The sequence below is a fragment of the Procambarus clarkii genome, chromosome 50 (assembly GCF_040958095.1).
Source record: "Procambarus clarkii isolate CNS0578487 chromosome 50, FALCON_Pclarkii_2.0, whole genome shotgun sequence".
Taxonomy (NCBI): Eukaryota; Metazoa; Arthropoda; class Malacostraca; order Decapoda; family Cambaridae; genus Procambarus; species Procambarus clarkii.
The window spans coordinates 11492582-11519210 of record NC_091199.1 but is presented as its reverse complement, the minus strand read 5'-3'; the positions used below and the strand labels follow the sequence as shown (position 1 = coordinate 11519210).

The 26629-nt window shown below is 42.4% G+C and overlaps 1 protein-coding gene across 1 annotated transcript; it reads right to left on the bottom strand.

The window, feature by feature from the left end:
* Positions 1 to 1898: 1898 nt before the first annotated feature.
* Positions 1899 to 26629, bottom strand: LOC123772675 (sucrase-isomaltase, intestinal). The gene is made up of 19 exons (XM_069303558.1): positions 26485 to 26629; positions 22508 to 22650; positions 21868 to 21972; positions 21599 to 21750; positions 21269 to 21440; positions 20122 to 20221; positions 19205 to 19329; positions 18849 to 18974; positions 17018 to 17149; positions 16382 to 16612; positions 15971 to 16161; positions 12745 to 12852; positions 11433 to 11569; positions 9217 to 9340; positions 7882 to 8011; positions 7143 to 7304; positions 6690 to 6838; positions 6136 to 6268; positions 1899 to 2979 (listed from the first exon to the last, which is right to left on the bottom strand). Exons 1-19 carry the CDS (start codon positions 26588 to 26590, stop codon positions 2761 to 2763), a joined length of 2745 nt encoding a protein of 914 aa, XP_069159659.1. The 5' UTR covers positions 26591 to 26629; the 3' UTR covers positions 1899 to 2760.

Genomic DNA, 26629 nt, shown 5'->3' with positions numbered 1-26629 from the left:
ACCAATAAAACATTCATATAGTCAATTGCCGGATAAAATATTTAAATATTGCAGGTGATGAGTCACAATAACGTGGCTGAAATATGTTGACTAGACCACACACTAGAAAGTGAAGGGACGACGACGTTTCGGTCCGTCCTGGACCATTCTCCAGTCGATTGTGAATGGTCGACTTAAGAATGGTCCAGGACGGACCGAAACGTCGACGTCCTTTCATTTTCTAGTGTGTGGTCTGGTCAACATTTAAATATTTAAGAAGGCAACTGTCGATTTTTTTTTGCACGTTCCCCTGCGATTGAGGACGAGTCAACATTCTCGACAAAGAATGTCTTGTAAAATGTTAATGTCAGCAGAATGTTAGCTTGCTTCATGATAGCAAAATTCCATTAGCAATTTATATGTCACATTTGACCTGTGCATGTCTTCGTTTTTAGGTGAATTCGTGTATTCTTAAGGTTCCCAATATATTATTTTTACAATAATGCGCTTGTGTCGGTGTGAACTGTGGGGGGGGGGGGGGCCTCACCTATGTGTACTTGCCTAAATGTGATCATGAGGTTACGGTTTTAGCTCCTGGGCTATTCTATAGCGCTTCTGATCAACCTGCCTAAACATTCTTACGTTGAAATGTAATGTATCCTCTACAAATTAGTACAGTACATACAGCGAGTGATGATTTTATGTATAAAATATGGGTTGTTTATTCTAAATAATTGGACTGCCTCTATTAGGCCTATTTATTATGATGCGTTTTTTTTTGCACTGCTTTTAGTAGAAAAAGTGAAAATTTTTGGGATACAAGAGTGCATGTATTATACAGTCACTATAAGTTCTAGAATTTTTGGAGAATATAAGAATTAAGGAAACAACAGAAAGTCTATTGGCCCACACGAGGCAGCTCCAAAAAATTATATCTACGCAAACTCATTCATATATATATGTCTAACCTACACTTGAAACAATTAAGTGATCCTACATCTGTTATGTTACTCGGTAATCTGTTCCACAAATCAACACCCCTCTTTTCAAACCAGTATTTACCCAGGTCTTTCCTGAATTTGAACGTATCCAATAGGGCTGTTTAGATGTGTTATATATAATAATCAGATTCAACTCTTGACGTGTTGTACTTCTTCCTGCTCATCCTCACTCTCATGACACTTAAAAAAGTGCTTTCTAATATCCATTTATTTGAGTTAAGATTCCTAAACATATGACCACAGTTCCTTCGAGATTGTTTGCTGTTCTTCACACTATCTACGCTCTAAAATAATTTTACACATCTGGCTCTCCCCTCAGACCCAGTCAGAATTGCTGAATAGGTGTGGGTGTGGGGGGATGGGGTGTGGGGGGATGGGGTGTGGGGGGGATGGGGTGTGGGGGGGATGGGGGTGTAAGGCCGGCCGTGTCTCTAACTAGCCTGGCCTGAGGACAGATTGCAACCTGTCCTCAATTCAAGTCCATTCCATCCCGCGGTCGACCCCACAGATGCATTCATAAATTATTACATGCTGTTCAAAACAGGAATTTTATCAAATATAAATTAATATTATAATATATTAGCGTATTATGCATATATAGGCATAAGTTAGGTTAGGTGTTTGGATTCTGTTGGCGATTATTTGTTTTTGTAGTACGTGGGTGAAGCATTTACAGCGTTGTGGTTCGAACAAAATTCGTCCCTGAAGCACTTGTTCCGGAAATGTTCGAACGTCATCAATTGTGAATCGTGTGTAAACCGCTTTTCATTCATAAACAGGGGGTTTGGCGGCTGGATTAACGAGCTTGGATCTTAATTTGTATGAGAGGACAGGCTGTGCCATTAAAAAACTAGGAGATGGCAGCTTTCATTACCGGTTAATATGCCTATAAAGTTTACACAGGTTATAAATAGACTATTTAAGCTTCTTTTTAAACAAATATAATTTGTTTCCATGCATAAGTGTGTTAAGAATTTAGTAGATAGAAATACTGCCAAATAAAATAGTTACATATATATGTAATATGACATCCTTTTTGAAAAACATTTGATATTCAAAAGGACTGTAGTAAATGTTTTCGGTGAAATATGAAGATCGCTCGTTTTATCTATCAAGTTAAGCATCACTGTGTTTAGTCAGTAACTGGAAGGGTGACACTTACACAGTAATTTGCAATTGTAAAAGCGCTTCAAATACCTGTAGGTGAGTGCTCAATAACTCTGATGTATGCAGTCCAACAGATCTCTAACCCTGTCCATGGAGAACAGACAAAAGTGTGTATATGGTACAGTGCTGGCGGTACACCCACAAAGGTGTACCATACACACAAAAAAGTATCTCTGATACACGTTTGAGTTGATGGTGACGTAAGTAAGTTTCCTATAGATGGGGGGGGGGGGGACAAGACGATCCTTGGCTTATTAACGTCCCTCCTAGGCTGATGGCGAGGCTCTTCGTGTTGCTCCCCAAGCAGTTGGTAGCCAGAAGCAAACGGCGTTTAATGCATATTCAGCGATTAACGCCACGGGACTTCTGGTGCGTCGTATTTGTGGTGATCGAAGAGGCAGTTATGTCGTTTATTAACGTGAGGTAATGTTGCATTAATAGGCGCTGATGGTGTTGAGCGAATACGTTACTGACTGCGTGGAACGTTCAGAAGATCAACCCACTGAAGGGGGTCTGCTTGAGGGTGGTGATAGTGAGGATACTGCTGGGGGCGTGATGGTGAGGACGCTGCTGGGGGCGTGGGTGTGATGGTGAGGACGCTGCTGGGGACGTCCTAGAGGATCGTCACACTGAGGGGGTCTGCGAGAGGGACGTGGATGGTGATGGTGAGGACGCTGCTGGGGGCGTCGTACTCCCAGTCCTCGGCAGGAAGAGCTACGTCATTGACAGTGACGTCCTGCGGGTTACTAGGGAAGCCGTAGATGTTGATGGTGTCGAGGAACAGCTCAGCAACGATGTCCTCTCCATGCATAACACTCATAGTCAATTCGCCCTGAAAATATGCCATGTATACCTCATTCACCCATTTTCATGCTGTTTTCCGTATAGAAGAAATCTTCTATGATCTATTAATTTGGTAAGTATGTCTACCGTGTAATTCTATAAGACAATACTGAAGCCATACAATGGGTTCGAACTTCCATCCCTGGCCTTCCCAGGTAAATGCACTACCGACTCATTATGGTCCAGTCGGCAATGTATGTGCATGGGGTGTCTAAGGACGTGGGTTCGATCCCATCGTATAGCCTTTCATCAGTCCAGTTGGTCGTGCTTGTGCCTTAAGAGTTCCAAGGATGCAGGTTCGATCCCATCGTGCAGCTTTTCATCATGGTCCAGTCGGTAGTATGAGCGCTTTGGGAGCCCAAGGACGCGGGTTCAATCCCATTGTACGACCCCTATATTTTCTAAATAAATTCATAACGTCCTTGTCACCATCGTCAAAATATTAAATGCAATTAAAATTAGCTATGCCTAACAACAGCACTTAACTAGGCTTAATAACAACACCTAACTAGGCTTAACAATATTATGTAAATAAGCTTAACAAAAGTACCTAACCTTCGCCTATCAGTAGAACCATATCTAGGCTTATCTATACCACCTAACTAAGCTCAAGAATATGTTACTAGGCCTAACAATAATACCTAACCTTGGCTTAACAGTGGAAACATATATAAGTTTATCGATAGCACCTAACTGACCCTAATGTTATTATTTATCCCAAGCCAAACAATAGCACCTTCCTAAAGATAACTATCCCAGTGTTTTTCTCTTGTTAAGCCACTTCCAGTATAAACTCTTAGAGTGCAACTTAGGTTAATTGATGTTAAACCCTTCGAGTGCGACCTAGGTTAACTGATGTTAAACCCTTCGAGTGCGACCTAGGTTAATTGATGTTAAACCCTTCGAGTGCGACCTAGGTTAATTGATGTTAAACCCTTCGAGTGCGACCTAGGTTAATTGATGTTAAACCCTTCGAGTGCGACCTAGGTTAATTGATGTTAAACCCTTCGAGTGCGACCTAGGTTAATTGATGTTAAACCCTTATGTTAGCCCTCCAATTATATGACGGTTGGTGTACAGCCAATCACAGAGGCGAGTAGGCCCATAACGTCATCCCACAGAACGGCAGTGCCCATTCTCTCAAGTAGGGCTCAGTAATCTCATGGACCTAGGGCAGGGTGGACCTCGGTTGTGCTGGACCTTATATTATTACTTTCCACAGTAAAGCCCTTGAAGCTACGACAGTGTGTACTCTCTCCAGTCCCAAAGCAAGTTACAACCTACAACCAAAACCAGAGCCAATACTGGTGGCAGCGGTGGGATACGAACCCATGCCTTTGAAAAGACTGGTGCGGAAGATGACAATGACCCTACCCAGAGATTATTTTATTGGGACACCACCTACAGTGGTTGACAAACCACTTGAACTAGGTGTTGACATTCGCAAAATTTCTGCAGTCATTCTGTTTTTGTTTGGCCAAACCAGAGAATTATAGTCTCCTGAACAAATGGGTTCTCTGGTTTGTTGCCATACTTCCTAATACTTCTACCCCATATGTCCTACTATTACTGTATAATGTAATGTATATACTTCCTTCAACCTTATTTTGTGTCATAAATCAGATGCCATTGCGAAGTTTACTGTGCCATTTGTATTTTTACTGCACATGTTATCAAGAGTTCCATTGTTATCAAGGTTGCTCAGTTTCTAGAAATCACACTGAGGCCGGTGATTCCTGATTGCTATCACTAAGATGTTAGTCTCCTCGGTCCAGTCCTTGTAAATATCTGTAAATATTGTACAATAATTTTTTTTCTTGTTATCTAATCATAAAATTTCATTGTGATTGTTAGGTCATAACTCTTGTTCCATTAAAGCAGATAATTGTCTTTTATTATTTTTCCAAGCACATGCCATTAACACATGATGTTAATAATTTTGTTATAGGGAATACTTTGAGTTATACTGTTCATATCTGATACTTAGACGTGATTATGTTCTTAATGCTATTGTTCCAATTAAGGCATTGTTACCATGATTTTTCATCGGTTATGTTCTAATTTGTATGCACATGTCGAGCAGTGTTAGTATTGCGCACACCTGATCTATCTTTTAATGTTTATTCTGATAAGCCATTATTGTAATATTTGTAAGCCATTATTGTAATACTTGTAAGCCATTATTGTAATATTTGTAAGCCATTACTGTAATACTTGTAAGCCATTATTGTAATACTTGTAAGCCATTACTGTAATACTTGTAAGCCATTATTGTAATACTTGTAAGCCATTATTGTATGCCACCGAGGTCCTTTCAGTATCATTGTAACTATCTAGCTAGCCAGAGTTTGTCGACAAGGGACGGCGACTTAGCATGTCCGAGCTATGTTAGCCCTCAAATTATATAACGGTTGGCCCACAGAGTGGCAGTATCCGTTCTCTCAAGTAGGCCTCAGTAATCTCATGGACCTAGGGCAGGGTGGACCTCGGTTGTGCTGGACCTTATATTATTATCTTCCACAATAAAGCCCTTGAAGCTAAGACAGTGTGTACTCTCTCCAGTCCCCAAGCAAGTTACACCCTACAACCAAAACCAGAGCCAATACTTTAGAGTGCGACCTAGGTCAATTGATGTTAAATCCTTAGAGTGCGACCTAGGTCAGCTGATGTTAAACCCTTAGAGTGCGATCATCGTCAGTTGATGCATAATAGTTCAGCTGAGGTCGATGCAGCTTATGTCAATTTACATTTTTCAATATATATAAATTTATGAGAATTGGGTTCTGCCTATAAATCTCTATAACTACAAAGTTTTAACATTGCTCCAACTATTATTATCAAATAAAAGGTAAAATTTATTATACATAAGTCATCAAAAAAGTAGAATTTTGCAGAATGAGGGGTAAAATTTTTCTATCAAATTTTCAATAACAAAATTCAAATTTAATTAATGTAAACATTCTCTATATGAAAGAAAATAAATGCAATTTTATTAACAAAATCTAAAAAAAAACTCTACTATGAAATTTTTGTTACGATAAAAAAAATAGAATTTAATATGTCTTCTCTCTAAGGAAATAAGTATGATTTTGCTTAAAAAAAATCCTCCATATTTTTAACTCATAAGCCTGAATAAGACTCTTACCTGACTATAGTCCACGAAGGACATGTAAGCATTCATCATGCTGAATGATCCGTCACCAGCATCCCAGAAGATCTCGCCAGAGGACGTCTGGTTCTCGTTCACTGCCACCGTCAGGCCCAACGGGTTCTGCCGACTACAAAATAATGTTCGATTGAAACCCGCTAATTGAACGTGATCAACGAGCTCAACGAGATCAACGCTGATCATGTTGTGTATTTGTGCGTAGGTGGAGGGAAATAATGGAAAATCCGCATTAGTCAAATCAAACTGTAGAAATGTATAGAATAATTTAAAATGCCTATATGTTGACTTTAAGTATTGTACCGTACAAATTAGGTAGTATATCCTCCAGCTTAGCTAGGTGATGCGACTGGTTCTAGAGGCAAATCACACAATGTCGGTTGGAGTCATGACCACAAGAAGTAGGCGGTAAATTTACCTTTCAGTGGTAGTGAGAGATGTCACCTGGTAGGGAAGGATGGTGCCTCACCTCTCAACGGTGTTGAGGGCGGGCACCTGACAGGGGAGGACGGTGCCTCCTGGCGGGGACTTACCTCTCTACGGTGTTGAGGCCAGGCACCTGGTAGGGGAGGACGGTGCCTCCGGGAATATAGAGAGGGATCACCTCGAGAGGAGCATCAACTGTGAGCGTCGTGGGTCCCGTGGCCGTCGCCACACCAGTCACCAGGTCGTACCAGATCCCCTGTCAAGGTGGTCACTGTTAACACTCTGGGCACTCAGGATGACAGGTGGTCACTGTTACACTCTGGTCACTCAGGATGACAGGGGGGGGGCAATACCAGACTGGAACTCGCGAAGTAAAGAGTATGAAGAGAGTATAGTTGACAGAATTGCTACTAAAAAGAATCATTGGATGTGACAAAATGCTTGTCATATCTAATGTATAACAAATAATCCACAAGTCCCTGGAGGTGGCGCCCTGGGTAAGGACCTTACCTCGGGGAAGTAGACGTCCCTGGAGGTGGCGCCCTGGGTAAGGACCTTACCTTAGGGAAGTAGACGTCCCTGGAGGTGGCGCCCTGGGTAAGGACGGGGGCAATCATCAGACCGTCGCCCCACATAAACTGGTCGTCGACGTCTCGAGCCTTTAAGTCCCGGGGGAAGACGTTCAACAGCGGCCGGACGACGGAGGAGCCGTGCATATGTGCCTGAGGGAACACAACAATTTAACAGAATTCAATGCAGTAGCATTATTGAGTATGGCTGCATAACAATGTAAAAACAAAACATAGCATAGTGAAATGGCATTATACAATACAAATGATGTATAGAGTTATGATTAGGTATAGTTAGACGAGTCCTCAGGTGCCCCTAGGTTGGTAAAACAGAGAACAGAGGAAGTAACAGGTGCGGGTAACAGTAGTGTAGGAGAGAAGTACAGTGTAACAAATGCTTAGTGAAACTGAAAGTAGAATGGGAAAACGAACAAGGTTACAGACGATAGGTTGCATGTAACCTATCGTCTACTTTGACTGAATCTTTGGAAGAATGACTCTTAGCCATAAAGTTAACAGAATAACGTTACAAGACAATGAAAACTATATATATATATATATATATATATATATATATATATATATATATATATATATATATATATATATATATATATATATATATATATATATATATATATATATATATATATATATATATATATATATATATATATATATATATATATATATATATGTCTATGTCCATAGTAGATCTACCACAACTGACCCTGTGGAAGAGGGAGTAGAGGTAGGGCAGGTACTGGTAGCGGATGTTGAGTGTGTAGCGAGAGATCTCCCCGACCTCCGGCCACATTGCTGGGTCCTGGTCCGCCGTCCCTTCCTGATTGTGGTTCCGGCTGGTAAACAAAATAACATAAACAAAAACTTCGTCCAAAAGACTGGAAAAGTGTCGTTCATTATATTCTCGTCTCACCATCAATTTGATCAATAAATGTCATTATCATGGGCATATATTTCAGCTGCATGTGATTTTAGCCGACCTGGAAGGCTAAGTTGGTCATTTTGTGTTTTGTGAATGACTGAAGTATACAACTGAATTAAAGGATATTACAAGGGTAAATACGACACATATGTGAATTTGCTTGGGTGTAAATATTTAAAATATGGGTATCGCATGGGCCAAAAGACCTCCTACTTAGTCCTCTACATCTGTAATCTTAAGTTTATGTGCCAACTATCACATGTGTGGGTGTTACGGTCGTCACACGCCACAGGTAGTATTTGTGCTGACTGGCAAAGGAATCTGAACACCTGACACGTGTTTAATTTGTACGTGACACGTGTTTATTCTGCACTAGAAAGTCCCGAATCTACACTGCCCTAACCGAGGCGGAGCACAGAGAAACCAGACAACATCTGTCTCGATTCTCATAAAGTTTCAAAACGTTATGAAAAACATGAATTGAAAGTTTCCTCTCCTAACCTGTCCGAGGAGGGCCGGACGACTTAAACAGAAAATGGAACAGTCCGTCACTTTTGTGAGTCGATTTCATTTCAAATTACGTCCAAATTTGGCCATAGTGCGCATACGAGCCAAAAGTGACGTTATTTTTCAGAGGACGGGTTGGAAGTATAGGCTGGTAGGGGAGAATAGGCTGCAAGTTGACGGGGCAGAATAGGCTACAGGTTGACAGGGCAGAATAAGATGCAGGTTGGCGAGGCAGAATAAGCTACAAGGTTAATGGACCAAAAATAGGCTTCAATCTGCCACTTAAGGGACTACATTTATATCACGAAATAACACCTGTTTTCCAAATGTTATATTACATGAACCACACAATCATACCAGCAGTTTCTTCTGTACAAGCTATGTGTATATATATATTAGCGACGCCTCACCCCCTACTCCGGCGAATATTCCCACCAGACTGACTGTCACCAGAATATATCCAATATTTAAGATGAATATCGATTCTTTTTTACCGGATATTGCATATTGAGCAAATAATTTAATCATGCTTTAAATATAAATATGTATAAATGTACATGTATAAACATGCAGTTCTTAGAAATATGTATATTTATCCCCCCTGGCACTCACCTGAAGGGATAGAAGGCTCCCAGTTCCATCCACCTGGCACACAATTCCATGTCAGGCTCGTTGTAGAAGCCACAAATATCAGCTCCCACCATAGGGATACCAAACATGTTGAATTCAAACAGACCTGGAAGTAAATAAACCATACAAGTTGAATTCAAACAAGCCTATAGGGTAACAAACCACAAGTGATGATTTCAAACAAGCTTAAATGCGAACAAACTGATTATGTTGAATTTAAACAAGCCAGCAAAATGGCAGAACTATGATAAAGCAAACCTATTCCAGGCAATGTTATATCTCTTTCGTTATTTGTATACTACTGGAAAAACTTTACAAAGCAACGGTGAATCTAATTTGTTGGTGGATCCAACTTGTTAACTGACTTGACAACTTTACCCTTAACTCTTGTACATTACCAAATGAAGGTGGGGATTGACAACACTTCAGACGCAGGCCATTGTCATAACTAATAAGACTCAGGCCTCAATAGGCCTCTATTAACCAAAGACTCAGGCCTCAATAGCCCTCTATTAACCCAAGACTCAGGCTTCAATAGCCCTCTACTAACCAAAGACTCAGGCCTCAATAGGCCTCTACTAACCAAAGACTCAGGCCTCAATAGCCCTCTACTAACCAAAGACTCAGGCTTCAATAGCCCTCTACTAACCAAAGACTCAGGCCTTAATAGCCCTCTACTAACCAAAGACTCAGGCCTCAATAGCCCTCTACTAACCAAAGACTCAGGCCTCAATAGGCCTCTACTAACCAAAGACTCAGGCCTCAATAGGCCTCTACTAACCAAAGACTCAGGCTTCAATAGCCCTCTACTAACCAAAGACTCAGGCTTCAATAGCCCTCTACTAACCAAAGACTCAGGCTTCAATAGCCCTCTACTAACCAAAGACTCAGGCTTCAATAGCCCTCTACTAACCAAAGACTCAGGCTTCAATAGCCCTCTACTAACCAAAGACTCAGGCCTCAATAGCCCTCTACTAACCAGACTCAGGCCTCAATAGCCCTCTACTAACCAAAGACTCAGGCCTCAATAGGCCTCTACTAACCAAAGACTCAGGCCTCAATAGCCCTCTACTAACCAAAGACTCAGGCCTCAATAGCCCTCTACTAACCAAAGACTCAGGCCTCAATAGGCCTCTACTAACCAAAGACTCAGGCCTCAATAGGCCTCTACTAACCAAAGACTCAGGCCTCAATAGCCCTCTACTAACCAAAGACTCAGGCCTCAATAGCCCTCTACTAACCAAAGACTCAGGCCTCAATAGGCCTCTACTAACCAAAGACTCAGGCCTCAATAGCCCTCTACTAACCAAAGACTCAGGCTTCAATAGCCCTCTACTAACCAAAGACTCAGGCTTCAATAGCCCTCTACTAACCAAAGACTCAGGCTTCAATAGCCCTCTACTAACCAAAGACTCAGGCCTCAATAGGCCTCTACTAACCAAAGACTCAGGCCTCAATAGCTCTCTACTAACCAAACACTCTGGCCTCAATAGCCCTCTACTAACCAAAGACTCAGGCCTCAATAGGCCTCTACTAACCAAAGACTCAGGCCTCAATAGGCCTCTGCTAACCAAACACTCTGGCCTCAATAGCCCTCTACTAACCAAAGACTCAGGCCTCAATAGCCCTCTAGTAACCAAAGACTCAGGCCTCAATAGGCCTCTACTAACCAAAGACTCAGGCCTCAATAGGCCTCTACTAACCAAAGACTCAGGCCTCAATAGCCCTCTACTAACCAAAGACTCAGGCCTCAATAGCCCTCTACTAACCAAAGACTCAGGCCTCAATAGGCCTCTACTAACCAAAGACTCAGGCCTCAATAGGCCTCTACTAACCAAAGACTCAGGCCTCAATGGCCCTCTACTAACCAAAGACTCAGGCCTCAATAGGCCTCTACTAACCAAAGACTCAGGCCTCAATAGGCCTCTACTAACCAAAGACTCAGGCCTCAATAGGCCTCTACTAACCAAAGACTCAGGCCTCAATAGGCCTCTACTAACCAAAGACTCAGGCCTCAATGGCCCTCTACTAACCAAAGACTCAGGCCTCAATAGGCCTCTACTAACCAAAGACTCAGGCCTCAATAGGCCTCTACTAACCAAAGACTCAGGCCTCAATAGGCCTCTACTAACCAAAGACTCAGGCCTCAATAGGCCTCTACTAACCAAAGACTCAGGCCTCAATGGCCCTCTACTAACCTATAATGGACATGTGCAAATGGACCCATTCAGCGGAGTTGTCCCCGAGCCAGTGGAAGGCGTACTGGCCGGAGCCCGGGAAGGTGGAGCGAGAGAGTATAACTGGGCGCCTGTCCGGGAACACTTCCTCCAGGCCTCTGTAAAGGAGGAGGTGGTGTCCGACACCTTGGGGTTAAATGATGATTGATGGGAATAATGTGTAACATTCTCTCTCACATTCAGGTAACTTTGTTACATTTCCCAGATACATAGAGGTATGTGTGTGTGTGTGTGTGTGTGTTAGCTCTGTCTGAAGAACATTAGCGTGATAAGTAACTTAATTAAAATAAATATAGACAAATATGAAAATAAGTAAAATTTTTAACTATTATGGCAAAGTTGCAATATGGTGCTGGAACCATATTACAACTTAATTTTAGACATTAATTATAATTATTGTTAGTTTTGGCTTAGTTCCATGTTGCCTAACCTGTGAAACCAGCCAGGCTATTGTGAGTAAATAATAATACAGTTTTATCACTTATTAATAAATAATCAAACTATATCCCTGGGTTGTAATTTCATCTTACCCCATATAAGATGAAAAGTTACACTGTGGCAAAGTTTTATATAAACGTATAACTATTATAAATTGACATAGGAGATTACACTGGTGAAGATACATGTCTTAAGTATTAATATTGAGGAAGAAGGTAGTACAAGATACATTGTGAGTTTGAAGAACAACGTAGGAAACTTATGAGGATGAAATTAGAGCTTTTTATTTCTGGTGTGGTGCTCATGGGTTCTATTACACCTATCAAGGAAGAGTTTCAGATCAAGATTAGCATTTAGGAACAAGGTTTTGTACATATAAATAGCACATAAGAATGTGTAGAGTGAGTGTATGTTTAGCATGTTAAGGGACTTAAAACATTAAAACAGAGGGGCTGTGTGTTGTCTGAAGACAAGAGTTTGTTATAGTTCTGATAACAGATTTATGCTGAGTGATGATGGCTTGAGGTAATTTGCAGTGGTACCATACATAGATACCGTATGTAAGATAGGGATAGTATATGTCAGATAGGAATATATGTAAGTATATGTAAGATAGGGATAGATTAGCACATGGTATAATGAGACGAAAACGTAGTGGAGAACATAATATCTGATTTTAGAAAGTATACCAACCGTTTTTGAGACTTTTTTCAGTTATGTGTTGTATGTGGGTGCTAAAGTTCAATCTCTTTGTCAATGTATAGGCCCAGGAACTTCCCAACTTTCCCTGTTCCCAAGAAACAAGCTAAACAGATGTTTAAACTGAGTGTCTTACCTGTAGGTGGCGACTGTCTCTGACCAACCATATAGGGAATGAACGTCATAGTGCATGTAGGTGGTATTGCCGTCTGTCTGTTGGCCGGACATGCACAGACTGTGTTCGCTGTCAAAACATAAGGCATTAAATATTAGATAACACAACATGTCTTACAAAGAAAGCCAGAACATTAAATACATTACATCTGGAAGGTAGAAATAGCCTAAGCTACGCTATCCTTTTGGGATGTATTTTATTACCAATAAACTTTCTTGAACTAGAATACATTACACAGCACAATGTCAAAATATATGGAAATAACAAATTGGATTTAGAATAATGTTATCATTGTTGTCTGACTGTCACAGTGAATTACTCAGTTCCTACGCATTTGATCACTACATTTTTGAAAGGTTGAGAATGCTTTATTTATGCTCCAAACTGGCCTTCCGAGCAGCCAAAGTTTGTTCGCAATACAGGAAGGTTGTAAAGCAATGGGATAGATGAAATTGTTTATGTAATAATCTAAGATGAGGTCTGATAAAGACCTTTTGTGCCCTCTGTAATGCTTTTGCGCTACCGCTCACAGGATGAGTATGGGGTGCACAATAAACTAGCCGCCTTCGGCGGCAAGAATCAATCAATGGGTCCCAAGCCAAGGCCCACAAAGATAACACTGGGGTGCTCGGAGGTATAGTACTGGGGTGGAAGAACTGCTCTTGCATTCTCAAGTGCGTTTCTTGTCTCGCGATAAAATACATATCTGTACATGTGAGTTGCGTGATGATATTCAATGATTTATTCATGATAAAACATTCCATGGGCTCAATAACTTCTTGTAGTGGCATATACCTCTGACATATTTACATATTTAAATGGCCTAAATTAGAACCAACAAGGTAGAGCTGTAGACTTTTTTAAAGTTGAAGATAAAACGGAAGCCGTGGTCATGAAATTAGACTTGGGGTCCGCACTGCAAAGCCGTGTGCTTGAATCCTTTCCCACACTACGCCTTTCTTGTAGTGTCCGACGGTGATATCTCTAAAGAACGAACGAAGAAACCTTTTCATTCCGCACTTGCAAGGTTTAAAGAACAGTTCTAAGGATTATTTTCCTCTTCCTGATGCCAATTACAAGTGAATTAAGGACCTATTTTATGTATATGTTGAAAAAGTGCAAATATTTAAAAATAAATGAAGAAAAGTCTCGTCGAACTTTCCTGTGACACCTCACTAAGGTCAAGTGTCATTCTGAACAAACTTATCAAAGGTTTGGTTGCGCGTGAAAAAAGTGAAGTACCCAGAACTGGTATCCAAAGCACTGAGATATTAATGTCATTCCCCGCTACATGTTTATGAGAACAGGCTCTCCCAGATGCTTTATATTAAATCAAAATACAGAAACAGGATGAATATGAAGCCTGATCTCTGCTTAAAACTGTCAGGCACTGAACCTGAAGTCCGGAACAGAGTGCCAACAAAGTAAGTTTCATTTATTTATACCGTCATACCGTATACCATTATTTATACCATTCATACCGTCATTTATTTAGCAACATACTCAAGTTACATATATATCCTTCAAATGAGAGATTAAACAGGGAAAACGCGTTTGCTAAATAATAAAATCGGCTTCCTGAGACTTTTAAAAAACCAGGATCCCGTGGATGAATTAATTTAAGGTGAAAAGGTTGGGAACCACTGTTTTAAAACAGTAAAATGTATTTTTAACGTGTTTTAATTATCCTTTCTATTTGTCAATGCCCATGGGAAATCTAATTGGCACCTTTAAATGTTAAGGTTGAACAATAGTTGTTTCAGAAAATCTGCAAAACCATTCAGGTACTAAAGCTATAAACAGACTTATGGACAAACATATTTTTAGATTAACGGACTCCTTGACTCACAGGCTCCAGGACTTACAGACCAACCAACTCCCAGACCTAGACACTCACATACACCTTGGCTTACAGACCAACCAACTCCCAGACCTAGACACTCACATACACCTTGGCTTACAGACCAACCAACTCCCAGACCTAGACACTCACATACACATTGGCTTACAGACCAACCAACTCCCAGACCTAGACACTCACATATACCTTGGCCCACAGACCAACCAACTCCCAGACCTACACACTCTCACATACACCTTGGCTCACAGACCAACCAACTCCCAGACCTAGACACTCACATACACCTTGGCTCACAGACCAACCAGCTCCCAGACCTAGACACTCACATACACCTTGGCTCACAGACCAACCAGCTCCCAGACCTACACACTAACAGACAGCCTGGCTCAAGTCTGCGAGATTGAGCTACACGTAGCCCAATTGGGCTCCTTATAGACTAATAAAAAATCCGTTTGTCGTTCTTTGCAATTTTTTGGGCTACTTTTAAAATAAGCTAGGGTATGTACTCTGAAAAGCATATCAATCTGCACACAAAAAAATATTTGGCAAGTTTTATTCTAAATTCACGACTTTTAGTCCTGAAGCACGCTACTTTCAGCAAAACAGATAATGGCAACCCTGCCTTGGCTCACAGATCATTCATAAATACACCTAATAACACATTTAGAGGAGCAAGGTATTATAAAAAACTTTCCGTCTTGGGTCCAGTTTAAATATACATGTAGTGACATTTACATTTCAGCATGAAAGATGACACGATATTATTATTAATTCCAGAACGCGTAGATTTAGGAGGCAAAAATATTAAGTTTTAAACCCACAGGTCACCTGCTGAGTTCAATCTCTCTGTGGTCGCCTGCGGGGCCCTGGTCGATACCAAGCACACACAGATTTGAACCCCAAGTTGATGTTTATTATTGCTACTTCCTTGCAACATTGCAACAACAGAGCAACGTAATAACATCAAAACACGTTGTGTGAATGATTAACTGCTTACTTGCAAATCCCTGTCTCCTTACTGATGATTAATAGGTGATGATCTAAGGCATTGATGATCAGCTGGTTATTTAAGCTAATTAATGATCTCCAACAGGTACTTCACCTTTTTCGCTATAATTGATCACCTGTTCCTAATCCCCAACTAGTTAAAAGGTCGGTTAGTGACTCCTGGCCATTTGCAAGTACCTTGTTCCATTTTGGTATTATCTACAGTTTTATGGCCTACAGGTACGTGTGTATATTCACGGACCTCTAGGTTGCCAGCTATTCACCCAAAAAAACATTTTTCCATCAATGGTCCCTCGATCAACTGTCACAGTTCCTCACCTGAGTTTCTTGCTCTCATTGTCACCTACGCGGGTCGTCACGGTGGGGTAGGGTGGAGAGTCCCACTTGTTGTCCGGACACTTGAGGCTCCAGTCCGGCTGGTCAGGTGGCCAGTTCCAGGGCTTGTCCAGGTTGGTGCCGAAGTTGGCCGGCTCATTCATGTCGATCCAGAGGGTGTCGAAGTCGAGTAACTGCGACGAGGGTGGGTATAGAGCATTTATGAAGTAGAATAAAATGTTCGACATTTTAGATCTATTAATTCAGCTGCATTTAGCACTTGAGGAGGATAAATACCGTACTATATTTGTAAAACTTAAAACAATAATAGCTTTCAGGACAAGAGAATGTATGTTCTAACATTGTAACTTAGCTAAACATATTTCATAAGCCGTTTCACAAGCCCTTAATAACCTCGTGGAAGATCTTCAGTTCGTTGATCCACCAGGCTTGAGTCTCTGGCTTTAGGAAGTCGGGAAAGACTGTCTTGTTAGCGGGCCAGACGTAGCCGACCATGTAGTCGTCAGTGCCGGGCTCCTGGTCGTCCGGCACCAGGCTGGGGTCAGACCACTTGATGAACACGTCCGACTCCTTCCCTCTGGCCGCCGGCGGGTAGTTGTCGAAGTCGATCACCAACGCCGGGTCCTGCAGGAAGCAACCCAAACTGGTATTCAGGACTCAGAAGAAACTATGAGTCTTGGGGAGGCTCCGTGAAGTTCAGACCTCCACAACCCTCTGTGTTGTGGAGGTCTGACCCGTCAGTATTGTGGAGGACTAAATTAAGCCCGTAATGTTGGGGAGGTCTAAATCCTTATTATTCGGGAGGAGGGGGGGGGGGCGGGGAAGAGGGCTAATCTATTGATAAGTTGGTACAGTGGATTGTCTCATTTGTACTGAGCGTATGGCCTAGCGTTGCATGGAGGTTATTAAGGTCACGAAGAAACTTTCTCCATACTTTTCTCGAGCACCGGAGGAAATCCCAGAAAGGGAACGGAGAGTGAGTAAAAGACTGAGAGTAAGGACTGCGTACATCATGGCATCAGTACATACCACAAGGAGCGTGACTTTAAGGCCATCGTTGTGCAGCTCTTGGATGAGTTCGGGGAAATCGCTCCAGTGGACCGGGTCCAATGTGAAGTCCCTCTTCTGATCCGTGTAGTCGATGTCGAACGTCTGTATATCCTGATCCAAGACAAATTTGATGTTAGTCATAATTTTGTCTAAGCCTCGTACATGTCTTCTTAAAATAATACGATACAATGAGAAACTTTCTATTAGCCAGCAGACATGGGTAAAATCGCCAGAATCTTAATTTACAAGTAAACTGACAAATGTTTGAAAACATAATAGGAGTACTGGGAAAACATAATAGGAGTACTGGGAAAACATAATAGGAGTACTGGGAAAACATAATAGGAGTACTGGGAAAACATAATAGGAGTACTGGGAAAACATAATAGGAGTACTGGGAAAACATAATAGGAGTACTGGGAAAACATAATAGGAGTACTGGGAAAACATAATAGGAGTACTGGGAAAACATAATAGGAGTACTGGGAAAACATAATTGACTGGGAAATGGCTTCTTCAGTAACGAATTGTAAAAGCAATTTCAATAGGAACATAATTGAATCTGCTTTAATACAGATTACAAAATAATGTAATTTGAACGTTAGCAATGGTTTATATAATTTAGATCCATTCTTGATTGATCAGTTAAAGGGAGATTTGAGTAGGATCATTGGTACACATATGTCTCACTAATTCATTGTTAATATCCACTATCTTATGCTATTATTATCCACGTATGGGCCTATTGGCCCATATGATGCACCCCTTATTTATATCCACCTACTATTCATATATTTGTCATTGTACCTCACTTCACTTCACCTCTCTCTCCTGCCTTTATATGTCCAAACTTACTGACTTGTAAATTATTCCTTCTGAAGACGTATTATTAAATACGAAAGTATTTAAGGAAATTCCTGTTTCAATTCTTCTTCCGTGGTCTGACACTGGCACATTTTTCATCACGTGTTAATGGTACGCATAAAACTACATTTCAAATGTGTTTATTTGATTTATGTGTCGAACCTTTCGACTATAGCTTTTAAGTGTCCCATGAGTGAGAGAGTGGCATCAATATGTTTTAAAAGTAATGACACATATGTACAGCTTATTTTGTGAATAAAGTTATGCATTCACAAAAGGTGTTTATTTTCCCCTATGTTTGAAAATATTTGGACCACCTTGTTATATAATATCAATATTGATACCGTATAATTATTATATGTATCAAGCTTGTTTTAGACAATTCTAGTATAACCAAAGCCATAACAACCACAATGACGTCTATGTGAGTCCGCAGATCATGTGGGTCAAGATCACATGGTGCTAATCCAGCAACATGTAGGATAACCCCAAGACTTCTTTCACTATTACACAATCAACATTGTGGTCATGTTAGGCAGTACGTCAATATCCAAGAGAGGCGTGGCGGGTTCCACGTCGAATCAACGTTAATTCGACGTTAAATTAACGTTGCTCTTGAATACTGTACCTACTGGGTTTGCTGGGTCCCTTCGTGGGCAAGAATTGCTGAAGGCTACACGCGTGCTCCCTCTTCCACGAAGCCTCTTGCCAAAATGAATGTCAAGTGGTGGTGTTTAATAGTTATTACATCGAAATAGCTAGACTACCTGCATGTATTGTATCGCCATAGTTACCTGAATCATATTAGCTGTTCACACTGTGAATTCACTTAGGAATGAATACACATGTGTTTGAATCAGCTGGGAGATGTGTATGGCTTATGCCTTTTCATGACGCATCTAGGAAATGCACATACCTCCCATGGGGAGGTATGCCTATGACCTACCTGGGGGATGCCCATGGCCTTCATCCTCTCCCTGACGGCGCGGACATAGTCGGTAGAGTTGTATCCCCAGCGGGAGAGTTGGAACCCGAGGTACCAGTATGGGGGCATGGCCGTGGTGCCAATCATCTGGAAACACGTAGATTAAGGACTGTTATGAAATTATCATTCCACTTTTTCATTAGAACAGAGAAGTAATTGATGTGTTTTATATGTGATACTCTGACCTTACTATTTTTAGTGAGGTTCTACCATCATAGTTCTAGATTCGAGGTAAGGCAAAATGTGTCTCTTGGGTTTATAATGCTTTGTAAGCATTGTTTGTGAAGGAAAGAATGGTGGATAGTGGTGATACTGACAGAGGTATATTGCCATATCAAGTCCTCCGGCAGGGGGCCCAGGAACATGTGCAGGTCGATGATGCCTCCGATGGTCCTCAATGTGAGCGCCGGCGTCCCATCCTCCAGCAGGAAGGTCGAGTACTCTGGAGGGCGACACGGCAGGTATTCTAGTTAGTACATCGTCACTATCACGCCCCAGGAACACCAGGGGGTCGAGTCCCGGACTGGTTGACATTCTTGTGGAATGACAAATTACTACAGAGTTCCAGTAGAGGTTTCACCTTAGCAATTACGTCAAACATGTAAAACTAACTGTATTATGAACGCTACTTTAGAGCAACACAACACAAAAGTCCATATTTCCTCACTAACATCTGCGAAGTGCATAAACACACATGAAAAGCCTACAAAAGAATAAGTACTTTCTACTAATGTTTTTGAATATACACACAATAGCCGCCTAAAGCGATGAGTACAATAACAAATGAATATATAGCCTAGAGTGTTCTATAGAGAGGAGTACATGCACACTCTCCCAGGGGCCCCTAGTAGCACTTGTACTCACTAAAGGGCCTAAAAGTACATGTGCTGTACACTCACCCATGGTCCCCAGAAGCACATGTACACTCACCCATGGCCCCAGTAGCACATGTACACTCACCCATGGCCCCAGTAGCACATGTACACTCACCCATGGTCCCAGTAACACATGTACACTCACCCATGGTCCCCAGTAACACATGTACACTCACCCATGGCCCCAGTAACACATGTACACTCACCCATGGTCCCCAGTAACACATGTACACTCACCCATGGTCCCCAGTAACACATGAACACTCACCCATGGTCCCCAGAAACACATGTACACTCACCCATGACCCCAGTAGCTCAAGTACCATCACCCATGGCCCCAGTAGCACATGTACACTCACCCATGGCGTTAGAGTTGTAGAGAAGGACGGAGTGAGAGTTACCCTCGTCGTCCTCCATCACCATGTAGTATGGGTGGTGACCGTACTCGTTGGTGGGTTCCTGGGGGAGACGGGTACTGTAAGGCAAGGGCAGGGAGAGGCAAGGACAGGCAAGGAGAGGCAGGGAGAGGCAAGGACAGGCAAGGAGAGACAGGGAGAGGCAAGGACAGGCAGAGAGAGACAGGGAGAGGCAAGGACAGGCAGGGAGAGACAGGGAGAGGCAAGGACAGGCAGGGAGAGACAGGGAGAGGCAAGAACAGGCAGGGAGAGACAGGGAGAGGCAAGGACAGGCAAGGAGAGGCAAGGACAGGCAGGGAGAGACAGGGAGAGGCAAGGACAGGCAGGGAGAGACAGGGAGAGGCAAGGACAGGCAGGGAGAGGCAAGAACAGGCAGGGAGAGACAGGGAGAGGCAAGGACAGGCAGGGAGAGGCAAGGACAGGCAGGGAGAGACAGGGAGAGGCAAGGACAGGCAGGGAGAGGCAAGGACAGGCAAGGAGAGGCAAGGACAGGGAGAGGCAAGGACAGGCAGGGAGAGGCAAGGACAGGCAGGGAGAGGCAAGGACAGGCAAGGAGAGGCAAGGACAGGGAGAGGCAAGGACAGGCAGGGAGAGGCAAGGACAGGCAAGGAGAGGCAAGGACAGTGAGAGGCAAGGACAGGCAGGGAGAGGCAAGGACAGGCAGGGAGAGACAGGGAGAGGCAAGGACAGGCAGGGAGAGGCAAGGACAGGCAGGGAGAGACAGGGAGAGGCAAGGACAGGCAGGGAGGGACAGGGAGAGGCAAGGACAGGCAGGGAGAGACAGGGAGAGGCAAGGACAGGCAGGGAGAGGCATGGACAGGCAGGGAGAGGCAAGGACAGGCAGGGAGAGACAGGGAGAGGCAAGGAGAGACAGGGAGAGGCAAGGACAGGCAAGGGCAGGGAGAGGCAGCAGAAGCAGGGAAAGACTGGGAGAATAAGGGAAGGGCAGTGATATCCCCACCACATGCCAAGACGCATTCATCATCATAGCTTTTCTTGCGTGCAACTTTAAGAACTGATTTGATGGGGTGGGGATGATCATATGTAGGGAATGACGCATTGTTAATAAGTCACCCTATAGTATATTTACCGTGCTCACTGCCACGTCCCTGGCGAAGATGGGGAAGGTGGAGCGGGGCTCGAACGTGTGTCTGAAGGAGAGGTGGGTGTTCTCGCCTAAGCCGTACAGGTAAGTGGAGGCGAGGGAGGTGTGCAGCTGCAGGAACTGGTCCTCGAAGGTCAGGGGCCCCAACGAGCGGAACCTGGAACCACAGTCACCAACACAATCATTTTGAAGTAAAGAATGCGGAGGCCAAAAGGAAGCATCGTCAGCAGGTATGGATAGTGAATGTGTTACAGGAATTAATAGTGAATGTGATGATGAGTGACAGTGACGGAGTGTGCGAGAGGGACGACGTACACAGTGTTGTTGTTGGATTTTCTGCTGACAACGAAGTCGAAAGGTTCGCCTTCCCCGCTGACGCTGACGGTGTAGAGGGCGTCGGCGTCTGGGGCGTCAGGAAGACTCAGAGGCACCGGCACCTCGTAGCGCTCCGCGTCTGCGTCGTAGATCTGTCGGGGAGGAACAACTGTGGTAGACAAGAGCGGCTACGACAGTAACGTATTGGTGACAACCTCTGTAGTAGAGACTAGTAATTACCTGCACAAATCAGGGGTCATTGAGCTCACCTTGACCTGGAGGTGGTAATCTTCGTGCTGGATGACCTCAAACACCAAGTTGGTCACGTCGTCTCCGAACATCGTCACTGTGTCGTCCGCCTTCTTCAGGTTAACCTGTAATATTTACAATAAGTCACTTGCCCGGACCGTTATCACCTTTCCCCCTAAGATGAAATCCTTCTGGTAAGGATTTCATCTTGGGAGGATATATTCTTGACATAAGGATTCGAACCCAGAAAGCCAGGGGGCTCCATGCACCTTGGTGTGTCCAGTAATTTCATCACTAGGTCACACTGACTGTACAAAAGAATTGGAAGTTGTCTGACCCTTAACCCAATTCCCGACAACTCTCGATGACCATTTTGGGCACAGATAGTTCATCAAATCCCTTCATCATGCTGGGGCCACGTGAGTAACATTTGTGGGGCACGCTTGAATGGTCCCCAAGCTAATATACAACAGAAAACTTCTCACTCCTGAATGTTTCGAACCCAGACTGGCAGGGGCTCCATGTACCTTTACTGATGCATGGTGAAAGTACTGGACTCCCCAAGGTGCATGAAGCCCCTGGCTGTCTGGAGCTATAAGAAAAAAATATATTTATGCATTCACACTTGATGGATAGACGAGAGAAGCTCTTAAGAGTTACCTTGAAGCCTCTGGTGGTGACCTCTGGCGGGCCCTGGACGACGTAGCCACCAACGGCGTTGTCCACTACATGGCAGACTCCGTCCGTCCACTCACACGCTGAGTACTTTCCGCACTCCTCCTCTGACACCACCTCCTGTCCCTCTGACAACACACAAGATCATTAACAGTTGAGTACTTCCCGCACTGCTCCTCTGACACCACCTCCTGTCCCTCTGACACCACCTCCTGTCCCTCTGACAACACCTCCTGCCCCGCTGACACCACCTCCTGTCCCTCTGACACCACCTCCTGTCCCTCTGACACCACCTCCTGTCCCTCTGACACCACCTCCTGTCCCTCTGACACCACCTCCTGTCCCTCTGACACCATCTCCTGTCCCTCTGACATCACTTCTTGTCACACTGACACCACCTCCTGTCCCTCTGACACCACCTCCTGTCCCTCTGACACCACCTCCTGTCCCTCTAACAACAAGATCATTAACAGTTGGTTAATGTCAAGTCTTGCCAGCGAACCCGCTCACACAAGCCCCATGAAAACCTCCCGCTAGTCAGGGTGTTGAAGGCCGCCAGACTCTCCTATCATCAGCACACTTCCACTAGCCAATAGGGAAGTGTTCTATATCCGTCTGACTATTATATATTTACATTTATGGTCATATTTATTATCAAGTTGTCAGCACGCATGGCAAGCCGCCCGGAACGGGTAAGCTTAAATTAACGTAATTAACTATCCATAATCTCTTGCCCCTGATACAGCCGTCATATATTGGTTGTGGTTATTACTATGTGACTATATTTCACAGGTAAAATTGAAGGGGAAGAAGACATATCAATAAGTTACCTGGTCTTGTTGACTAGGCTGCAGTCTATACTACAGCTAAGCTGAAATTCAATTCATTATTAACCATTAATAGCAAATTTCTTCCAATCGATTCATTTCGATTTGGTAGACTATGTAATTAAACCCTCCAAACATTGTGCAGAAAACTACTAGTGAGAAAATTAAAATCATAAAGTCCAATATAAAATCATACAGTTCACTATCGTATCATACAGTCTGCTATCGTAAGAAATAAATTAATATAGAAATAATGTATAAATTATTTAAAAAATAAATTAATAACAAATTAAATTATAAATCATTAAATAAATAAATTAATAATAGTAATTCAAATAAATAATAAATCCCACGATTCAGTTTTACCAACATCTTTATAGACATTCGAACCTAGATGGTCTAGGAATTAGATCATCTATAATTTATGAGCATCCAAGCTACATTAGCAACAATATTATAAGCTCTATAAAGTTTAATCAAGCAGCCACCATGGCTAATCAACAAAAAACAAAACGTGTTTTAACAGCGCTTAAAGGTCACCTGACAAGACAACTCAGTAAATATGAACATTTGTCACACGAGTCTCCAGTTGATTATTATCAGCTGGAAATCTCACTACGAATGACTAATCTCAAATTCGATCAACTGAAAAGAATATTCAAATCACACCAAAATCAGCTCCACGCCAGCGACACATCAGTTGACGATGTGGAACAAATCAGGTCTGATCTGGCAAAGTATTAGGAGCCCACTCAAGCCAGGTTGGATCACTTGTTCAGGATGCTTGTAACATATCAAGCAGCCAGTACATCAGAAGGAATAGATGATATTATGGATGACCTGGCTCAATATTAAGATGATTCTCAAGCCGGGTTAGATCCTTTCGTCGAATTAATCAACTATGATAAAACTTCCTCTACCACAGCTTCACCTAACACCACACAACCAGAAATTAAACTGACCTCAGTCAGCTTACTCATAATTGCTGTGGATTCTGAAAACTCGATGCCTGAGGCTACCGAATTAAATAAAAACAGTGATAGCACTAATGTCACAGTCCAGCTCCCTGGGGATAATGCTGACAATGAGAAAGTTGTTACATATCTAATACATAAATTTCTGAGCTTTCCACAACCTGATCAAACAGCTAAGTCACTGCAAGACTTCAGATTGAAGTCTGAGTCAGTACTAAGAGCACTCATCTTAAAACTTGACATAACCACTGCTGAGTGGATAACTAAAGTTGTCATCTAACGAAAACTGCCCAGTGATATATTAGATGAGTTATATTCGCATCAAGACAATACCGTCCTGACAGTACAGGACATATCCGATAGTTTGCGTTCTGTCTAAGACAGACGACAAGCAAATAAGGAATTTACAGCCTATTCTAAGCCTTCGGAAACAGTACCAACATCGATTCTTCAACTGACAAACCAAAACCAACAGTCAGGAAAGAACATCGGTACTAATAACAAATTTGACACTGAGAAATCAATGTCAACAAGTGAGAAATCCGTGGAACCAAAGAGTACAACAAATACTCCAAATACACCAAGCAATTACTTCCACGCTAAAGTACAGGAAGCAAGGAAGTGAGGGCTCTTACACAGCGGATCACTCAAAGCCTACCGTTACTGGTTCGCCCAACGCGGTAACTCCCAAGCGTACTGTAGGCTGGGGGACATGTTTGTTCTGCCAAGAACAGCATTCAACATACCGCCGCACCAATTATCCTGATAAAGTCACTCGTATTAAGCGACTTCAGAAAATGCACGAGGTGCCTCAAATCACGCGTCAACAACTGTGAGACCCAACTACACACACACATGCAATAGGTGTAAAAGGGGTCAGCAATGTGCAGCACTGCAGATTCTTTGGCAAACTCATCAGCTCTATCATGCATTCGGAGGCCAACATGAGATGGAAACCACATGAAATGGACTCATCATTCATCATTAATAATTTTGTTGTATTTGTGTCTAGCTTCAGACACGAGCATGTCTGAAGCAAAGTATGTTTTAAAGAGTTAAGTGCAATTAAGGATGATAAAGTCACTTAAAATTAATGTATGAAGTTTGGAGACTTGTACACATTTCAGTGCAAGAAGCAAGGAAAATAGTCCTTTCTGTCTGAATGGAAGAGGCTCAATTGTTTATACAGACTCCCAACTCAAAAATCCTCATAAGAAAAACAAATATTTTGAATTATTTTCTTGTAATCCAAGCAAATACATTGTTGTTGCCATATATTTCCACCACACATTGTTAATATTATTAACCCAACTCACACATTTGTGAATATATTGATCGACAAGGAACAGTTAGGCTTCTAAACAGTTCAGTAGATACTGTATTTATAAACACATGAGTAATATAGAAACTATCCCACCCTCTAATAACGTTGGCCAAAGTTAGGACATACCATAATATACTAATTACTTGTGTAAAGGAGGAAATGTATATGTGTATCTCTCAGAATGTTCGGTAATATGTTTATTGCTTGTTATGTGTGTCTATGTATGTATTAACACGATGTACTGAACGGGGTGAGAATAGCTTGAGCTACCTCATCCCTTTGTGTGTATTTTACCTCAATAAACTTATTTTAATTTAAGTTTCAATAATATACTAAATGAATAAGATATATCACTATAGCTGTTAGATTTTATTGTAATATGTTAAAACAGAAAGTATAAATATTTGTTTATTGAACGCGGAAATGATGAATACAACTCCTATTTATCTCGAGAGTACTGACATTAAGGTCACTAACCATGCAGTGTGATCAACACAACAAAGTTTGTGTTTTGTATCTAAAATCCTCAACAACAGGTACAAGATAGTTTTATAAATATGGTTGTGGATAAGGGATAGGGGCTGCCTGGTTGAGACAGTTTAACAGGCTTCATTAACAGACTGGAGAGGTAAATGGTTAATTATTTATGTGCTCTAATACTTATGTTTACATTGAGGAGGTTTGGTGTTGGGCTATAGGCGGAAGGGTTATTCAGCTCGCTAACTGACCAGCAAGGATGTTTTAAACCTGAACAAAGCAAACACTGTTTATATACCAATAAGTTTGGGAACACCTTTCGGTGTATGTACATATATATATTCTTGTTCTTGGACCCACCTGGGAAAGGACATTCTATTGCCTGAAGATTGGCGTCTTGAGCGAGGGAGATGGCACAGGTGGCGGCAACAGCCACCACCAGGAACATTCTGCCCCGGAAACTCATCCTTCTGGAGGAGTGAGGCACCGACTGTTGCAGCCGTGG

Bases quoted from the DNA above. Each gene is read 5' to 3' on its own strand.
- LOC123772675 (XM_069303558.1), bottom strand. From the start codon at position 26,590: ATGAGTTTCCGGGGCAGAATGTTCCTGGTGGTGGCTGTTGCCGCCACC. The intron at 22,651-26,484 runs GTGGGTCCAAGA...GTGTGTTGTCAG, and splicing joins AATAGAATGTCCTTTCCCAG to AGGGACAGGAGGTGGTGTCA. The intron at 8,012-9,216 runs GTGAGTGCCAGG...TTTGTTTACCAG, and splicing joins GGAGCCTTCTATCCCTTCAG to CCGGAACCACAATCAGGAAG.